The 18,528-nt window shown below is 40.5% G+C and overlaps 1 protein-coding gene across 1 annotated transcript in view; it reads left to right on the top strand.

Moving 5' to 3' along the window:
• Positions 1-18,528, top strand: part of ush2a (Usher syndrome 2A (autosomal recessive, mild)) — a 155,065-nt gene that overhangs the window by 33,446 nt on the left and 103,091 nt on the right. The window contains exons 16-29 of the mRNA XM_062561810.1: positions 1,166-1,449; positions 1,901-2,123; positions 2,373-2,510; positions 3,185-3,365; positions 6,115-6,278; positions 6,641-6,799; positions 6,884-7,112; positions 8,031-8,151; positions 8,307-8,454; positions 10,097-10,375; positions 12,139-12,314; positions 12,650-12,797; positions 17,012-17,118; positions 17,716-17,839. Of these exons, the coding sequence (XP_062417794.1) occupies positions 1,166-1,449; positions 1,901-2,123; positions 2,373-2,510; positions 3,185-3,365; positions 6,115-6,278; positions 6,641-6,799; positions 6,884-7,112; positions 8,031-8,151; positions 8,307-8,454; positions 10,097-10,375; positions 12,139-12,314; positions 12,650-12,797; positions 17,012-17,118; positions 17,716-17,839 (2,481 nt within the window). The remainder of the gene's footprint in view (positions 1-1,165; positions 1,450-1,900; positions 2,124-2,372; positions 2,511-3,184; positions 3,366-6,114; positions 6,279-6,640; positions 6,800-6,883; positions 7,113-8,030; positions 8,152-8,306; positions 8,455-10,096; positions 10,376-12,138; positions 12,315-12,649; positions 12,798-17,011; positions 17,119-17,715; positions 17,840-18,528) is intronic.

Raw genomic sequence — 18,528 nt, 5'->3', positions numbered from 1 at the left:
CACACCCAGACCCATCTTCACTTCACTATTTAGAAATACGATCTATGGAGAGGAATACATTCATATCTATAAAATCATTAAAGTGGGCAGACCAGGGGAAATGCCAGGTGTCTGCTGCACACTAAGTAGGACACACACAGACAAGCACACACTCATGTGCACTAACACAGATGTATAGATGTGCTTCTCATGCATGCATGTGTGTGCACACACATTTTCACACACCCACATGCGAGCACACGCTCCCTCATAAATGGCTGTGGTGACTGCGTTGCCCCCAGGCATCCATTTAGGGACAGATTGCCTGTCGTGGAATACTTATGGCGTATTCAAATAAGCCCTGCTCACTCACACTGCATATCATAGTTTAACTAGCCTTACAGAACAGCACTGCCGCTACTGCTGTAACCACGAAACCTCCCACAGTGTGATCAGTTTGATAATTATGAACTGGAAAAACACAATTTAAGAAACCATTGGTTTCTATGTCTTACTGATGAGATGCAGGACCAAAATGCAAGATAAATAGATGAATGTATAAAGAACAATAAGTGGAGTGAACCTGTGCATCTATTCATTTCACATGAATGTACACCTATGTATAGCAACCTCAAATGTTTACACTTAAGTTTCATTGTAGCTTTCTCATTTATTCATTTTTTATTTGTTTAACAAAACCAAATGGGGAACTTTTAAAAATGAATAACTCCAAAATGATAATTTTTAAGCCAACTTAACTCACCTTTGCTTATTTTTTAATTCTGTATTATGTTCTTGCTTCCTTTTTTTCATCTCTCTGTTCCCCCGTTTTCTCCCCACCTCCCCCGCTGCCCCCCCTCCTTTTCTTGTAGTTGCTTAATTTATTTATTTTCTCGCTCTGTGAAATTAAGTGTTTGGCCCTAGGTGAGTGATCCATCATATGTAGAGGGCCTGGCCCTAATGATGGCAGTTTTATACACTCGCCTACCATTTTTCGAGCCCTCTCACTCATGCGCACACACACACACCCACATCCACATGCAGGCCTGCGAAACAGAGAGAGGCTAAATGCTAGTTTACTTATTTCATTTCTATATCCGTTTGGTTCTCCCCGCAGGTCCCTCTGTGTCCTCTCCTACACATTTCTGTAAATGCCTTCTTTCTCTCTCTCCTGATTTCTTTCCAGGTCTGTCTTGTGATCGCTGTGAGTTTGGTTATTGGAACCTGTCCCACCCAGACGGCTGCGTCCCATGTGACTGTAACCCCCTTGGTTCCCTCAGCCTGTTTTGTGAGCCTGAGGCGGGGCAGTGTGAGTGTAAGCCCGGGGTGGGGGGGCAGCGCTGTGACTATTGTGGCAGGGGTTCATATGGTTTAAAACTGGAGGGATCCTGTGCACCCTGCAACTGCTCACAAGAAGGGACAGTACCTGGGACGGACTGTGATCCTCACACGGGACATTGTGTGTGTAAGGCAAGTTAAAAAGAACATATTTTTTATTTTCAAAACAGTGAGGGACTTTGCAATAATGGGAAAATTATTAACAGACTCCTCTTCAGTTTGTAATGGTCCTGGTGTTCACTGGTGCCATGTATGATGACGATAAGTATTTACAAGGCTGATGGCAAGAATATGAGAGAAGATAAGAGATGGTTTGAGAGCAGGATACAATTTTTAAAAATGGCGGCACCTGCACAACAAAATAAGTGGTCTGATGAAGCATTTAAATATTAAATGCTCATCCGTCTATTTTAAAATGATTATTATCTTAATTTGTAAACCCACACCCTGGTGGCATTTAACACAGTTTATAAAGTAACTAACTAGTTCAATATCTTTATTGGAGATTCTTATCTTGGTAGCCATTGGGTCACTCATTTCTTATAAAATACCCACCTCTTTTATGTTGTGCCGTCTTTCTTAGGACCATGTGGAAGGCCCACGTTGTGACACCTGTCGTCATGGTTACCACACTTTGGAGCAGCGGAACTCCCTGGGCTGTCTGCCGTGTGAATGTGACATCTATGGCACTGTGCCAGAGGGTGTTTGTGATATGTGGACCGGACAGTGCCCGTGCAGAGAAGGGGTGGAGGGAGCCAGGTGTACCAACTGTGCCAATAACTACTACAAGAGCTTACACATACAGGGTACCATAAGCTACTTCTAAGTTTAGTCAGTCTTTTATTCGAGGCCAACATTGTTTAAAAGTTGCTCAAAAGCTTTGACAGATGACATGCTCTTGACCAGTAGAGTCAGCTGAGATACAGCACGCTTAGTGTAATTGAATTCAAATGGATTTTGGGTAACTACAGTAACTTCAACTTATTGTCAAAACATTTTGTTTTGCTGCAAAGCTTTTTTTCTGTCTCTAATGTTGCTGTTTTGTGTCCTATCAGAGGGGTTGTCCCACATCTGTGTGCCATGTATTTGTGACCTCAGAGGAACTGTGACTGGGTCAATATGTGACAGCACCACAGGACAGTGTGTATGTGTCCCCACACGCTATGGAAAAGACTGCAGTGGCTGCCGACCTGGTGAGTGAGAGTTGAATAATTGACATAATCAAGTCTACTGTAAGCCAAGTTGTGAATGTATGTATTGTTGGAATGATGGTAAAAAGACTAGTACAGGGTACAGGATTGTCAGAACATTCGTACGTATATACTCCATATAAAATAAAGATTCAGCACTTAAAAGGTACAAATGACTTTCACAGCATTTTTCATTCCATTATTTTATTGCATTTGGCAGGTTCCATCCCTCTAGATATTGCCTCTACTAATTTCCTAGCCTGCCAATTCATGATATGTTAAACAAGCCATTGCAAATTACCTGTAGAAGTGCCTAAATAGAATATCTGATTTGTTTATAAGCTGCTATTAGTTTAGAGAAAAATAAACTGAATTGATTTGTACTTTAGTACCTCAACCTTAATTTAACCTCATCCACACTTATTGGCTTTGTGCTAAATGGTATTACAAATAAATGGCAGACGACATCTCCTAATGCTTATTAGGAGGGACCTCAAATCAGTCGCTTTCTCATTATTTGCTATTCAAGGAATTGAATGATTTTTTTATGATATGAGTCCAAAAAGAAAATGATATTATGCACCATAAACAATATATTATAGACAGATTAATACAATGACAGACAAGCAATCAAATTCCTAATGTTACATATTGTACTTTATGCCGTCCCTGTCCAGGCTTTTACCTCTCAGCAGATCAGAGTGCGTGTGCAGAGTGCGACTGCCATCCGATGGGAGCATCACAGCGTGGTTGTGAGAGCCATACCGGACAGTGTGTCTGTGCCCATCCCTCAGTGGGAGGGCGACGCTGTGACCAGTGTCCTGAGATGTTTTTCGGTTTCAACCCTGGCCTGGGCAGGTAACTCCCAAAAGCACACAGATGTAGACCATATATGCAGGTTGTAGATCCTATGAGTGTCTTATACGTCAATTGCACCAATTGAACTAACGGTACTCAAACACACCCACGTGCACACACACACACACCAGCAGGTGCAGTCTCTGTAAGGACAGTTTACAGATTAGCTGGCAGACGGATGACTTACATGAGTTAAGAGCTGCTTTGACCTTTGCCAATCATATCACTACCTGCAGGCTATCTGTCTCTCACACACACACACACACACACACACACACACACACACACACACAGCTTGTGGTTCATCTATCTGCGATGACATCCTGTTGAGCCTAACGTATGTGTTTGCGCATTCCAGTACAGCATGTAACGTGTACACTTACACCTGCGCGTGCATGCGCGCGTGCATGCATGCGTGTGCTGACCTTGCCTGATAGCTGCATTCCCCTGTGGCGAAGATCTCTTCAGAGCAGAGAGGGGGAAAAAACAAAGAGTTTACTTTACAAAGGGGTTGAGGCGGGGACCTCTTGGAAGAAAAGCTTGAAATGATAAAAAAATATGCGAGGAAGAATATTAATGGGGATGTCCTCATCTGGGAGGAGTAAAGAAAATCAGAATGATTTTAATGAAGCCAATGACGTATTGGCCTCATGCCTCACTGGATCATCTATAGCTTTTGTGAGGTAGATTATTAGCATAGCTAACTCCCTCTGAACTTTATTTAAGAACACTTATTGTGCCAAGTGCAAATATGAGCATTCCCAATGATTTAAGAGATGCCATCAAAGGCTTGAAAATTGAGGCCGTGTTAACATGTGGGGGGTTTTAGTCTGAGTTGTGATTACGGTTGAATCAAAAAACCTCAATGATCAGCACCAAAGCTGAATGAGTGCTATATCAACCACGGATTTGTATAGTCTTAGTAGGGATCAGCGGACCAATAGTAACTTTAGCCCATAAGTAATAATTCAAGAATATTACTACTCTATGCACATAATATTCAATATGTGATTATATGATATAAGATAAAATAATCCTTTATTGGTGCCAGGGAAATTAACAGGATTTCTATAGTACAAACAAGGGAGTAGTATAGACTAAACAAGAGGGGGGGTGGGGTAGCAGCAATAGCTGAAGGAGATCTACAGATCCACCAGGGCTTCCTGCATGGACTGGCAGGGGTTGTCCATCTTGGATATGAGCTTCGGCATCATTCTTTTGTCTCCCGCCACTTTCACCATATCCAGTTGAGACTGAGCTTTCCCGACAAGTTTAAGTCTCTTTGTGTCAGCTGTTGAGATGCTGCTCGTGCAGCAGACCACTCCATAAAATATAGCTGATGCCACCATAAAGTCAAGAAAGGTTCACAGACCTCAGTGCTTTTGTTTCATCAGCCCAGTTCATGCAACGACCAACCGTCCAGAGTATCCCCCCAGTCTGCTCCAGCTTGTCCCTCAGAAGACTGGATGGTGTTGAAAGCACTGAAGAAGTGACAAATAAAGTCTTACTGCTGAATGCTTTACTCGTGCCCAGAGTTGCTCCATAATAAGGATTACTTCATCTAAATATCATCAAGTTATTTATCCGCCCCCTTCAATCAATAGGATTTACACAAATGGATTTACATGCACACACAAATTGATGTGTGAGCAACTGGCTGGTGTTGTGGTCCTGTGTCTATATGTGTACCCATGAAGAACCAGGTCAGAGAAATGCTGACCGCTGTTAACTTCATCACAGGGAAATATGTTGAGTCTGTCTGGGGGGATTAGATATTGCCACATACACACATTTGCTTACACTCATAATTTTATTACAAGGGATTACATATGTCGCTTTATAATATTCTAAAACCTAGTTACTTAAAATGTCTGCCTTTGGCACCTAAACATCTTTTAAAGTCATTTAAAGTTACTGCATAACTCAATATCACTTTGCTCACAACTCCCTGCATGTCACTGTTAAGTGCTGGTGTGTATCAGCCTGCTGTATCTTGCTTACAACATACAAATAACTCTCTTTCACACACATATTGTACATTGAGGCTGAGGAAAAAGGAGGGATTGGACTTGATGTGGGTGTCTGCGGTCTCCTTGGGAATGGCGTGAAGGTCAAGGCACTATGGCTTTTGCATGCATGTGTGTATGTGTACTGTGTGTTTTTGAGTGTGGGTGTGTGCGTGTTTGGTTGAGCACCAGTTGACAGGACAAATTTGCAGCTCGTTAAGAAGCTGTGGCTTTTCACACAGCAATACGGGAAGTGTAGCGGTGTGTGTGTGAGAGAGAATGTGAGCAGATATCCAATAAGAACTCACACGGTGTGTGTGTGTGTGTGTGTGTGTGTGTGTGTGGGGGTTTGTGTGAGACCGTAATAGGGTTTATCCAGTGTGTGTGTCTGTCTGTAAAGGTGTGAGGTGGATGGCCGGATGATCACCCACTGCCAGGCCCCAGTGAGGGTAACACCACACTGGTGACCCAGACACATACACCGTCGGACACAAACCCACACACACAGTACATAGAGATTTAGAGAGAAGGGAATGTATTTTCTGTGAATATAGTCTCACAGTTAGGGGATGAGTGTGGGTGGGATAGGCTGTAGTGAGGGTCTCCCTCGCAGTGTTAAGTTGAAGACCCGACCCTTCAGACGTGCACAAGCGGTCACAAGTTTGTCTCAATCAACTGTTTGTAGCTCTAAAGAAAAGTTTTTGACTGTACTAAACATCTTCTTCCTTTTTTTGCTTGACCAGATGCCAGCCTTGTGCATGTGACCCGGGTGGCAGTATCAATGGTTCATGTCATCCAGACTTGGGGCTCTGTGAGTGTAAGCTGCTGGTAACTGGGCATAAGTGTGATGTATGTCAACCTGGAGCGAGTCATTTCGACCCTGAGAGTCACTTTGGGTGCAATAAAGGTCTGTTTTACATGCCAACACACACACACACACACACATTCAAAAGCACAAACACAAACCCCTCCTGTCCCCCACTCTTAGCCACTGTAAGCTGCAGTTTCTGATTACAGCTTCATATGTATCATATACACATGCCGGCCATCTAATCTCTGCAAGATATACATTATGGGTAAAAAGCATCGAAAAATTCAGTGCATTAACAATGTTAAAAACAAATTCTATACAGTCTAATGTAGGCGCTTTCTGACATATTTATACATATACAATTATAAACGGATTGCTCCTTAAAAAACCTAATGAAATCTATTTAGTCTTTACCTATCATTGATAGTCACTTTTACTATTTCTGTCTGTATGTGCAGCACCCTCCCAGCAACCTGCACCAGTAGGTTCTGCTCTCAGTTATTCCTCCATTCGTCTCTCTTGGCATCCACCCGATTCGCCGAACTCAAACAGACTCAAATACACACTCGTCAGGGATGGAGGGTCAGTGCATAGCATTCAGAGGGATTATCCTTTCAGTAAGTATCCACACAGGTTTCAACAACTCTATTCTCCTTCTTACCGTTTCAAAATACACATGAAACCTACCTGTTTTCTTTCAGGCCCTGAATCATTTGAAGACACTTCTTTGTTTCCTTATACCAACTACTCTTACTGGCTTGTAACAGCTAATGTGGCCGGTACAACAATAAGTGCATCAGCCTCATACCACACTTTGGGTGCACCTCCAGACGTAGAACAACTCCATTTGAACCTTGTAGGACAACCCGGTCCGTCCACTGCTAGCTTTGACTGGAGCACGCCACGGAATGACACGGGCCCAGTGGAAAGGTAAGTGAGAAGAGACGGGAGGGGACACTTTAGAGACAGATGAAACAGGACTCAAGTTCGGAATTTAGATTCCCTTGTGCTCTAACCTGTAGGTCTACAGAGCCCTACCAGTAGTCTACCTTGTGATTCTGACTGACTGAAGCTGATATACCATGTGCTGAAAGTAGCCAACTTGGATACATGACCTATTGAAGGCCCTCTTGGCGATGCAATTTCTAACAAAACATTGTTTTACTAATCCCTTCAAGCAAAACAGTTGAGTGAAATTGAGGTGAGGCGAACATAAAAAGCTGGTTCAATATGTTGATAATTAAAGAAGAATGCCTAGATGCAGAACATTAGACATAGAGAGCAAAGATGTGAAGGACTTTTGGATGCTGAAGGAAAGAGTGGGAAAACATTTGTCTCAGACACATTTTCCCTGAGGGTACAAAAAGAACATGGACAGGTTATGAGTAAAGGAATGGAGATGGGAGAATCAATAGTTTATATGATAGACTATTTTACTTGGGAGTTTGTTATAAATGGGACGATATGGAGGATTGACATATAAATGTAAAGGATCAGTCACGTTTGAAGGTGAAGAGAGTAACAAGGAAAGTTTTAAACAGGATGGGTCGATTATCACTTTAAATTATTAATATCGTCTGCAAGATTATTTTAGAGTCATCGTATATTGAGAATGTCTGATATGGTAGAAGCCGATGACTTACAGAGAGGACCTCTCAATTACTGTCTTCTATTCCAATGTTGGCGTTTACATGGCAAACATCTTAGCCTCCTGGCCCCTGTGACACCTCAGCACGAGTTTATTACTGACCCACAACGTGGAATCTTCCCAGTGGCCGAATGGAGCGACAGCGAGAGATGGAAAAAAGAAATGAAGTAAAGACAATTTGATCATCACACCCCTCACAGGTTTGTCCTATCATCCATGGAGTCCAATGGAGCAGAGCCTGTCATTCACTACTCAGGCCTATCTACAGAGGCGGTGGCGAGCGGCCTGAAGCCATTCACCCAATACACTGTAAGACTGGAGGTATGTGGAGCAGACAGCTAACAGTATTTTTACTTTCCCCTTGTATTTATTGTATCATTATTACAACAGCTTGAGCCACACAACAGATGAACATGTTAAGCATTTAGAGCCTACAAGATGAAAATTACTATTATAAATCCTAACCTTGTCTACAGGCGTGCTCGTCTGGCGGCTGCACTTCTACCCCACCGTTGTCTCTTCTGACAGCCTCTGCCCCCCCACAACACCAACCCACACCCAGAGTCTCTGCTACAGGACCTCATACACTGCATGCTTCTTGGGAGCCCCCCAGTCAGCCAAATGGTAGGCTCCCAAACATACACATGCATACTGCACAGCTAATGAAACATGCACAAACTTTCTAAACATCACACATCCATGCACTAAAAATGCACATGTTTTTATTAATATATTACAATCAAATATTATAACAAGCTTAGACATTATTATTGGTCATGTCAGAATGAATAAAACTGTATAATAATCATACACACATACACACAAACATGAAACAGTTGCCTACCAGCAATGCTTTTAGGCTTATGTCAAGTATGAGAAGCAACTAACGCAACACATACACAGAAAGGAGCACTGAACTGGAACTGCCTTTGGTAAATCCAGAGAGCTTTGTAATGGCTCTCAGGCTCAGTGTCGTACAAAGCCCCGTAACCTGGTTTTTCTTGCTGTTTGTTTCTCTCATTTTTTTCTGTGTTAATCTGTTGTTCATTATATGTGTGTCTGTTTCTCTTTCCATTTCATGTCATCCATTGTTTGAATAATGGTTGATACAGCTTTCAACTGGACACGACTTTAATCTCAGGCCTCATCTGCACACCGCCACCTTTTTCAGGATTTGTCCTTGACTTGGCCAGCCATCTTCTTTCTATCTTTAATGATGGTTATTTCTAGTAATTCAGACTAGCGGTTGAATGATCCTTTTGAGCTTGTGGAGTGGAAAATAAAGACAAACTGAAGAAGAGATCTCTGTTCAAATGAAAAGCAACAGTACCTCTACCAGCACCATTTTGCCCTTAAGTAAAAGCACATTTTCTGCCTGGTTAGTATTATTATTAGTATTATTTCTCCATTATGCCTTTGACCTAGTGTACATTGCTTCAGGAATTTAATTCAGGAATTAAAATATCATCAACAGATATCAAAAATAGAAAAAAAATCACTACTCCATTACCTGCTCTAATCAATATATCATTAGTGGTTGCATATTCTTAATGTGATTTTAGAGGAACAAATATAAAGCAAGAAAGATTTAGTATTTGATATATTTATTGGATGATGGTGATCTATGTTTGTCTTTTCTTTTGAGTTTTATATTTGATTTGTTTATTTATTGTTTATATAGTTAATTGTAATGTAATATGCTATATTTATGGGGTAACATAGGAAATTAAAAATGTTTGAAAGAAAGGATTGTGATTAGTAAGAAAAGTTACCAAGAATGTTAACGAGGTATTTGTGCAGCCTGGAGCTAGTTTACTGGAGCAACGTACCATCTCCAATTCTATAATCACATGGTGCGCACGTACCAGCTACATAAAAGAAATCTGATTGTGGAGAAGTCAATGAGAAAATCCCCCTACCTCTTTTTTGATTCATAACCTCATTATTCTTCTTCAATACAGCATGATGTTCATTTAGTTCGTCAGATATGGTTCCATTAAAAGTCAAAATGAACAGTAAAGCAGGGTATGCTCGAGGGTGTGGCTACCTTGTGATTGACAGGTTGCTACCTCCTTTCACAATGGGTTTCACTTCTTATTGTTCATTTGTGGTTTAAAGTGGTTGAAACCCTTTATTGTAGAAGTATGCACTCATGTAATGAGGCCACAGAGAGGGCAGGGTGAGGACAGGTACCACGTTAAGTGTTGTTGTAGTACTTCCCAGTACTAATCCGCCTACTTTTTTCTCTATCTTGCTTTCTTTACAGGTGTTATCACAAGGTATGAGCTGTTTCTTCATGGACCGATAGAATCACAGAATCCGTTACTTGCTGTTGAGAAGCAAGTGTTTGTCAGCGCTGGTTGGCTGGATCCCAGCGTTTCCCCAGAAGAACATCTCACCAATGGGAGCTCAGTCTCACCCCCTGAGAGCAGCACCATTGTGGGAGATCTGCAGGCGTTTTCCACCTATCACATGAGAGTTGTGAGCATCAATATGGCAGGAAGTGTGACGTCCGGGTGGACCACAGCACGCACCTTGGAGGGAGGTTTGTATAGCTCGTGGTCATAGTATTTTTTGGAATTCAGTCCTTGTATTTGGGGTTGGTAAAGGGCTGAGGTAAAACAATTTACTTCTAAAATTTCCAAATCTCTGTCATGTAATCAAGTGAAGTTTTGGTCCAAATAAGTTCACCAGATGCTGACATTGAAAATGAATAGTAATAAATTAAAATAAACCCAGCATTTGTCAAAAGAAATACTGAGAAATGAAGGAGGGAGGACATGACTGTGTGTGGGGGAGGGGAATCTCATTAAGGTATTTGAATTTCAAATAGATGATATGGCTCATTAGGACTAAATGATTGCCTCCAACATCACTCCAAGCTATGTGTCTGGATAACAAGCATATGATAACACCATTTTAAATTTGAAGTGTGTGTGGGTGTTTGCATGTGTGTGCACTGTGTCAGAAAGAAAGAATAGGATTGTGGATGTGTCCACCATGAATCACATTTCACAGCATATTTCACAGCTAGATGCCATCAACAGCAGAATAAAAGAATCTTTCTCTTTAATCTATTCATGTAATAGTGGCTATCACAACCGTAGAATTCTAGAATGCTTAAATCCATTAAAACAACATCATATCTACTTAGTCTCAATTTTAAATGTATCTTTTGATCTAAATCATTTAAATTTTAATTAACCCTCTGCAAAAGGTACATTTTTATTGTAATGGGTGGCAGTCAAAAACAGTCTTCAGTTTATGGTTCCTTTCTGAAAGTAAAAATATAATGATCCTACTAGAAGCTAATAAATAATAATGATTTTAGTCATTTGCTAGTTTCTCAGTTCTTACTTGTATTATAACCATGTTGCTATTTTGACTCTGTCCCCTATTTCCTCACAAAGCTCAGCAAATGCAGCCACAGGCATGCTAGTGCCTCAAATAAATGATCCACTAATATGCATGAACTTATAATAATAGAAATAGATATCACCTAACATACCGGTGAGTCTATCAACGTTTCCTAAAAACGCCCAGTTTATTCCATACTCAGTGGCACTTGGAGCCAAAAAAGGGCAACCTCTTTTGATAAATGAGCATTATTTTCAGCCTCAGTGGACCAATAGAGAAAATGTACTTTTTTAATTTCTTATAACCCCGCCACCCGACTCTTTGTACGTTTTACAACTTTTAGATCTAACTAATTTAAATAAGGCCGATTCATGCACTCTTACTGGGAAGTTAATCTACCTCGCTTTCCCGATGTGAGTGTATAGGAAAAATATTTTAATTTATTTCAATATTTTTTCAATTTCCTCGTTTGGCCACTAAGTGAAATCGCCATTATTAGAAATCCCTCTGCTTTTGTTGGAAAAATTTGTCCTGCGTAGCATTCAAATGCTTGGATGCTTTCAGAATGAAGGTTAACCCTATTTGTTTGGGTCCTTCCTATGTCCTGATCCCTGGGCTATTGTTTCCCTAACTACCCAAGGGCAATGCCTTACCTCACCCAATTGTACTTCTCTCAACCAGCGACGCAGGGCTAGTCTTGCCAAAAAAAACAGTGGGTTTCGGTATGATGCGTCAAATTGGATCAAAGCCTGGTATTCTCTCTAGGTGTCTGCTGGAATCGTAGTGATTCAGCTGTTACAGTTATTAGTTATCTAAACTAAGGGAATATGCTGCTTAAGTCCCTTGGAGTACACTGTTATAAGCGATTATGATGTTCAAATGTTCAAAAAGGTATTACTATATTTACCTATTTGATTAGACGTGAATAGATAACTGTGGTCATGTTTCCAGTCCCAGAATTGATGTCCCCTCCCGAAGTTTCTCCTCTGTCATCCACCAGTCTCAACGTTTCATGGAGTGCTACTGAGGGTCAAGGGATTATTGCCAGAGGACAGGTTACAGAATTCCGGGTCAACTTGCTCAATGAACAGACCAACAATCCCTATGCTCCTCCGGTCATTAGTCAGGTGACAAACGACGCACTTTCGATTGCACATGATTAGCAGGAGAACCACAAAACATTCAATGCAAATCTGCGCTTTTTGCTAAAAGTAAAAGTAAAGGTTTTTATATTGTTTTTATGTTGTTGGTAAATGCTGTTTTATTACTTCAAGTGGAGATGATGTTTTACTAGGCTTTTCTTGTGTAGAGAGAAGATATGCTCTGCAGCCCGAGTAATAATTATAGTGTAGTTTACAAACTGAGGTAACAGTGATTGCCTCTAATTCTCTCCTCTTTTCTTCTTCATAAAGGGAAACCTAAATTGTCACCAAGTTTTATTTCCGTCTTTGTATGTTTTCAGGTCCTGCATAGGGTAGAACCATCGTCACAGCCTGCTCATTTAGTGGAAGGACTGAAGCCTTACCATGTGTACAACTTCACTGTCACCCTCTGTACGAGCACGGGTTGCATTACCAGTCTGCCCAGTACGGGGCGGACCCTACCAGCAGGTAAAACAAGAACTGCAATATGTTGTCCATACAGTCAGATGCAAACTGCGTGCAGTATTGAAACATTCAAGTGTGTGGTGTTCTCTTCATAACAACTGCAGCACATGCTTCTTGACATGATGTACTATTAATTACAATGAGAAAAATGTGCCATAATGCACTCATAATCCACTTTCTGGTCGTGAATTGAACACACAGACAGTTGCAGGTTGATGGAAGTAGAATAAATTAGGTGCTTTGACAACTCGGGCACAAATCTATACATCTGGGATGAGCACTAATTGATCAGTGTAGGATGTCATAGCCACACATGACATTTTTATTCACAGTTTTCTTGTCTTTTTCTAACTTTTTCTCTCAATCTGTCCTTTACTTCTAGCCCTTCCTGCCACTTTCACCTAAACACAAAATAGCACATGGATACAAACAAACATGAATCAATCTGCAATATAAATATTGCACACACACACACACACACACACACACACACACACACACACACACACACACACACACATACCAACTACTGAACGTCCAACACACTTTCCATCTGTTCAATTATCTTGCATTTTATGTCTTTTTGGGTTTTGAATTTATTTTTATCCTTTTGAGTGAATAGACAATGCGCTCAGTGGTTGTGAAAAAAACGTCTTTTATCTATAAATACTTGCTCAGGATTTGAGCTTTTGAACATGCTCTAAACAGCTACATCTGTTGCCATAGGGAATATTTTCATTTAATGCAATTCTCAAAAAGCCTGCCTTGTGTTTATTTTGATGAATGATGCTTCATATTGTAATCGGTGGACCTTTTAAATGTATTTTTAATGGCTACATCTGTTGACACACTGACAAGGTTTATTTCAAGTGATTCTAAATACTTTTGACTGAAATACAGTACAATATGGCTTATTGTACCCAGTTGACTTTCTGAATGTATTTTTAACAGTCACATCTGTTGCCACCATTTTGTTTCATCCAACACCAAAGGTGTCCCTTGTTTCAACTATAGGAAATGATAATGGCATATGCCGTTTAGCGGCTTTCTTTTTCTAACGCATTGCATATGCCACTTCTTTGGGTGTTTAGCTTCTGCTGTAGCTCCAAATCCTCATGTCACTTTTCCCCCATTCAGCTTTAAATCATCTTGTCAAAAGGAAATAATACTTTTTCAAACATAATCTGAGCTTTCAGCAGGTGCAGACCCCTTAGGGTATTCAAATAGTCTTTCCTCTGTAACCTATCGACAATATGGAGCAGATCAGCTTTACCCACAAAAGGAAAGAAAGCCTTTGCCTTGTTTGTTTTCATGCCCATTTTTTTACTGTTATTTCAGATTTGTACATTTTTTAAATATTGTTTCTAGAAAAACAGAGCCCATTCTTATCTTGCGAAGATAAATCCGAAAGAATCCTTTAACTCATAATTTATCCTAAAGTAATCTAGAGTATATTGTTTGAGGTATATTAATACATGGTTCCTTAAGATTTTCAGAAGCAGAATTACTGAAAACGTCTTCATGTCCATAAAGTTTGGTATTTCCTTTTCGATTTGTATTTTTATAGAGATGTAATGAACATGTCTGGTACACCAAGTAGGAAGTACTTAAGCGTGGGTCTGATGCACTGATAAATGTACCACGGAAGGTTGTCCCATTAGAGCCAGTTACCATCTGCTGTAAGTGCGCAGACAACATCTGCAAAACCACTGGAGTTACACCAAAGCACATGACTGAACATTAGCGTGCACGCTGAGACAGACGTAACGACACATGGGAAGCACTCTGTGTCCGTGTGTGGATGCGTGTGCAGTTGTTTGAATGTGAGTGTCTCTCCACAAAGGTATCGATCAAGACGTAAAGTGAGTGGCTAATCAGGGACTGATGGTGATGTTTTATGTATCCTACATCCATAAAGGCTTGTTCTACAAGACATACACACAGACACACACACACTCACACTGTAACACCACTCAACAGAACAGGAACTTTATTGATTTACGCATAATTGGCCCGAAGCCCTTCTTGAGGAAAGAAATATGCATGGCAAGGGATCGCGATGTCAATAAGTGGTGTGCTGGTGCGCGTGGTGTAACTGTACGCTAAGAGCCTGTTAAGACGCGTCAGTCATTGTAAAAACAGAAAACACACACAAACACATCTGGGAGCTGGCCCATAATTTAACTGCTTCCACACCATGGCGGCAGCTAAAAATAACCTTTGGACTGTTAACCCGTGTGTGGGGAAATGTGTGTACTTGTGCACATGCATGATGAGGCAAGTGGCTTTCGTCAAACTAAAGGTGTCATGGTGTTTACTACATTTCAGTGATTAAAAAACGAGACACAATAAAGGAAAACGTGACATGCAAATAATCCCATCGATTACCACTGTTATCTGTCTCATATGACACCATACTAACCGATAAACTAACACTAACCCTATATACTAACCCTAACCCACACACACACCCATGTGTACTTTTTTAACTATCAAAGTGTGCAGTTTTATCTGTAATATTCAATGGTGGTTATTCACTACTACAGGTATTCTTGCTTCAAATTATTTTTACATACTGTATCCCAAATTATGCTGCATTTGATTAAGATTAAGTGAGCAAATAAAATAAGTTAGTGGGGGAATCATTTGTCGCTAAAATGGCAAAGTGGCCAGTTTTAAAATATCTTAAAAATGTAAGAACATTTCTAGGTGTTTACCCTGTAGAGTCGGTACTTAGTTCATTTAATTACTATAATATTGTATTTCAGACAGAACAGTTCATGCTCCTGCTGTCTGTAATTAAGGAACAACAGCTTACTTTTTATTCAATTGATCTATTGGGCCTAACCCTAACCCCCCATCCTCCCAACAAAAAAACAAACAAAAATTGTAATACTGCTCTCAATTACCTTTGTGGAGCTCTACCCTGATTTGAATAAGGAAAGAATAGTTTGAAAGGAGCAGCAGGTGATACTACAATGCAATAGACAACGTCCACCAGGACAAAGACTTGCATCAAAGGCCATGAGACCGTTTTCGATGTGAATGAACTCATCCATGTCTCAATGAGGGGCTTTGTGTTACCTCGTCTACAGGCAGTTGTTCACAAAATAAGGATCTCCTACCAAAATATTATGTGCAATATTTTATCTTCTTAATCTGATAACACATGTGTGCATTGTAATCTACCCGCTTACTTTTAAACCATCTCTCTCTGATAAACTAAAGTGTATTTCTGCATATCAATACAGAATCTGAAAGCATTTGGACAAGATCTAGGTATCTACCATTCAAGTAGGCTACTGTTGAGGCTACCTGTGATATTCTGTATTTGGTTGTGGTCGGACTACCGTTCATGGTAGAGCCAACTTTTGTTACATGCAAGATACTTATTATAAGATAAATATTTATTTAATAATATATTACTGAGTGTCAATGTTTAATAAATACACGTCTGTTCCATGCGTGTGGGTGCATGCCTGCACAGTCAATGTTCTAAATGTCACCATAGCTCATTTCAATAGACTAATAAGCTATCGATTGGCAGTAATTTATGGTTTGATGTGGCAAGATGAACAGCCTAAGACAACCTGTCCACTTCCCTTTTAAGAGCTCTATTAGAAGTCTCACTAAAGATGGTCCACATGTGTGTCACTGAGAGCTAATTTACTCCTACCACAGACCATTTAGACTATTACTATTACACACACACACACACACACAGAAAGACAACGATGGAATGACACTTAATGCACACACATCTTCCCCATCTCTACATCATTCCATCACTTGCCTCTCTTATCCACTTCTATATATCTCCTCTCCCCTTATCAGCCAGTCACCATTTGATTTATTAATGATACATGTGGAAGCTACAGCTCAAGTGGCTTTCAGTATGTTGGAAAGTGACATTCAATTTAACATCTAAAGGGAAAGCGGTAAATTCAGTTTACCATCTGTTATTTTTAAATTGGGCTTTTGTACACACTAGACTTGCGTAGGACATAAAGTAGTCATGGACTTCTGCTTAAAAGTTCACGAAATCAGTGTATTAGTTACAAACACAAAATGAAATGCAGTCCTTAAGTCCAGAACAGATCACTTTTTGAGTGATAAAGGGATTTAGCAGTCCACAAATCAGATTGAAATATCGAAAAGGTTTTTTATTTTCTTTGAGTTGACATTCAATCTCTGATTTTCTACCTTTCTCTCCCCAGCTCCAACAGGACTGTCCCCACCTCAATTACATCCAGTAAATGAAACCACCATTCAGGTAGGCTGGGACCCCCCAGCCCAACTCAATGGACCAAACCCACTATACCAGGTCTGAAGGCATTTTCTAAACACAGTATGCTAGTTTGCACCAGGGTTTTTTTAGATCTTTGGTGGGTGTGCAAAAAATCTGTGACCATTCACAGTGTACATGTATGAGCTGGACAAGTCCACCGAAATGTAGTGTTGCACTATTTGCTTGCGTCATTACTGCAGGGAGGGTAATGTCTTAATGTTGCTCATAGTGTCCACTTTTGAATTTGAAACCGACTGAAATATCTCAGCAATGATCTGGCACAGACATTCATTGTCCCCAGATAAGATAAACAACTTAAACAACATGGTGGCATCGTGTAAATATTCTCATTGAGGGCAAATTAGCTAAAGGCTTAACCTTTTTGGTGCCACTATGGTGTGCGTAGACTTCTGAGCCTCGGTTATGCTCCCGACAGTTGCGGACAGAATAGAGTTTTTTTAGTTCACTACCAACTGTAGTGTTGTGGCTGTGCTTATAGGTCCTGTTGGTCACAACAAATTGCCAGTTTAAAGAAGTCCACACAGAGCCTAAACCCCCTGATGACCAAATGTACGTAAATAATACGCTCTCTTATCATTGTTGTGTTATTGTTAATAACATTATTTTTTTTAGGTTGAAAGAGCAGATGTCTCCCTCTCTGACCCCCACAGTCCTGTTGTCAGGGGAACCAGATTCTCAGGAAACGGTTACTACCAGTTTCCCAGTGACACCCTTCCTGTCAACACTCACTTCACAGGTGAGAAAGTACTGTTGATCTAGGTACTTGCAAATGTCCCTATGTCTCAGAAAATGGACGTCATGGCCACCTGCCTCTTTGTTTTCGGTATAGTGAGTTTGTTTGCACATGTGCATTCCTGTTGCGTTTGATAGAAGGTTTTGTGTTGTTCGCACTGCAGTCTCTCAGTCTTTTCGTGTCATTCCTCGACAATGACTTCCCCCATCATCTTAAAGGACAATTATCTTTCTGTTTACCAGCATCATTAGCGGGTTGAGCTGCACAGCCAAACATGTTCTGCTTCATCTGAGAACATCACCCAGTCTGACGCTCATAATTAATGACTGCTGATACTAATCAGAGGGATTTGAACGGTCAAAGCTCTTCGATGCCACTTGAGATTACTTCACTGTGCTGTACAAACCTTGCATCACCAACTATGTCATTCTTCGTGGACACTTTTTTTCTTTTACTCCTTCTCAAAAAGGAAAAATGTTAATGTATTTATACCTTTTGAAAACCGAAACTGACTTGGGGCAGACAAGAGTTTTGATCTTTAATCCCTTTGTGACTGTGACAACTGTAATTGAGTCAACAAATCTATGTTTGTTTGGTTATATTGTTCCACTAAAATAACCAAGTACACTGCTCAGTTTGCATCTAAAATATTAAGATCATCCAGCCCAAACAGTTGATAGTGCCCAAACACT

The sequence above is a fragment of the Pungitius pungitius genome, chromosome 4, assembly GCF_949316345.1.
Source record: "Pungitius pungitius chromosome 4, fPunPun2.1, whole genome shotgun sequence".
NCBI classification, from domain to species: Eukaryota; Metazoa; Chordata; class Actinopteri; order Perciformes; family Gasterosteidae; genus Pungitius; species Pungitius pungitius.
This window is presented reverse-complemented; position numbering and strand designations above follow the sequence as displayed.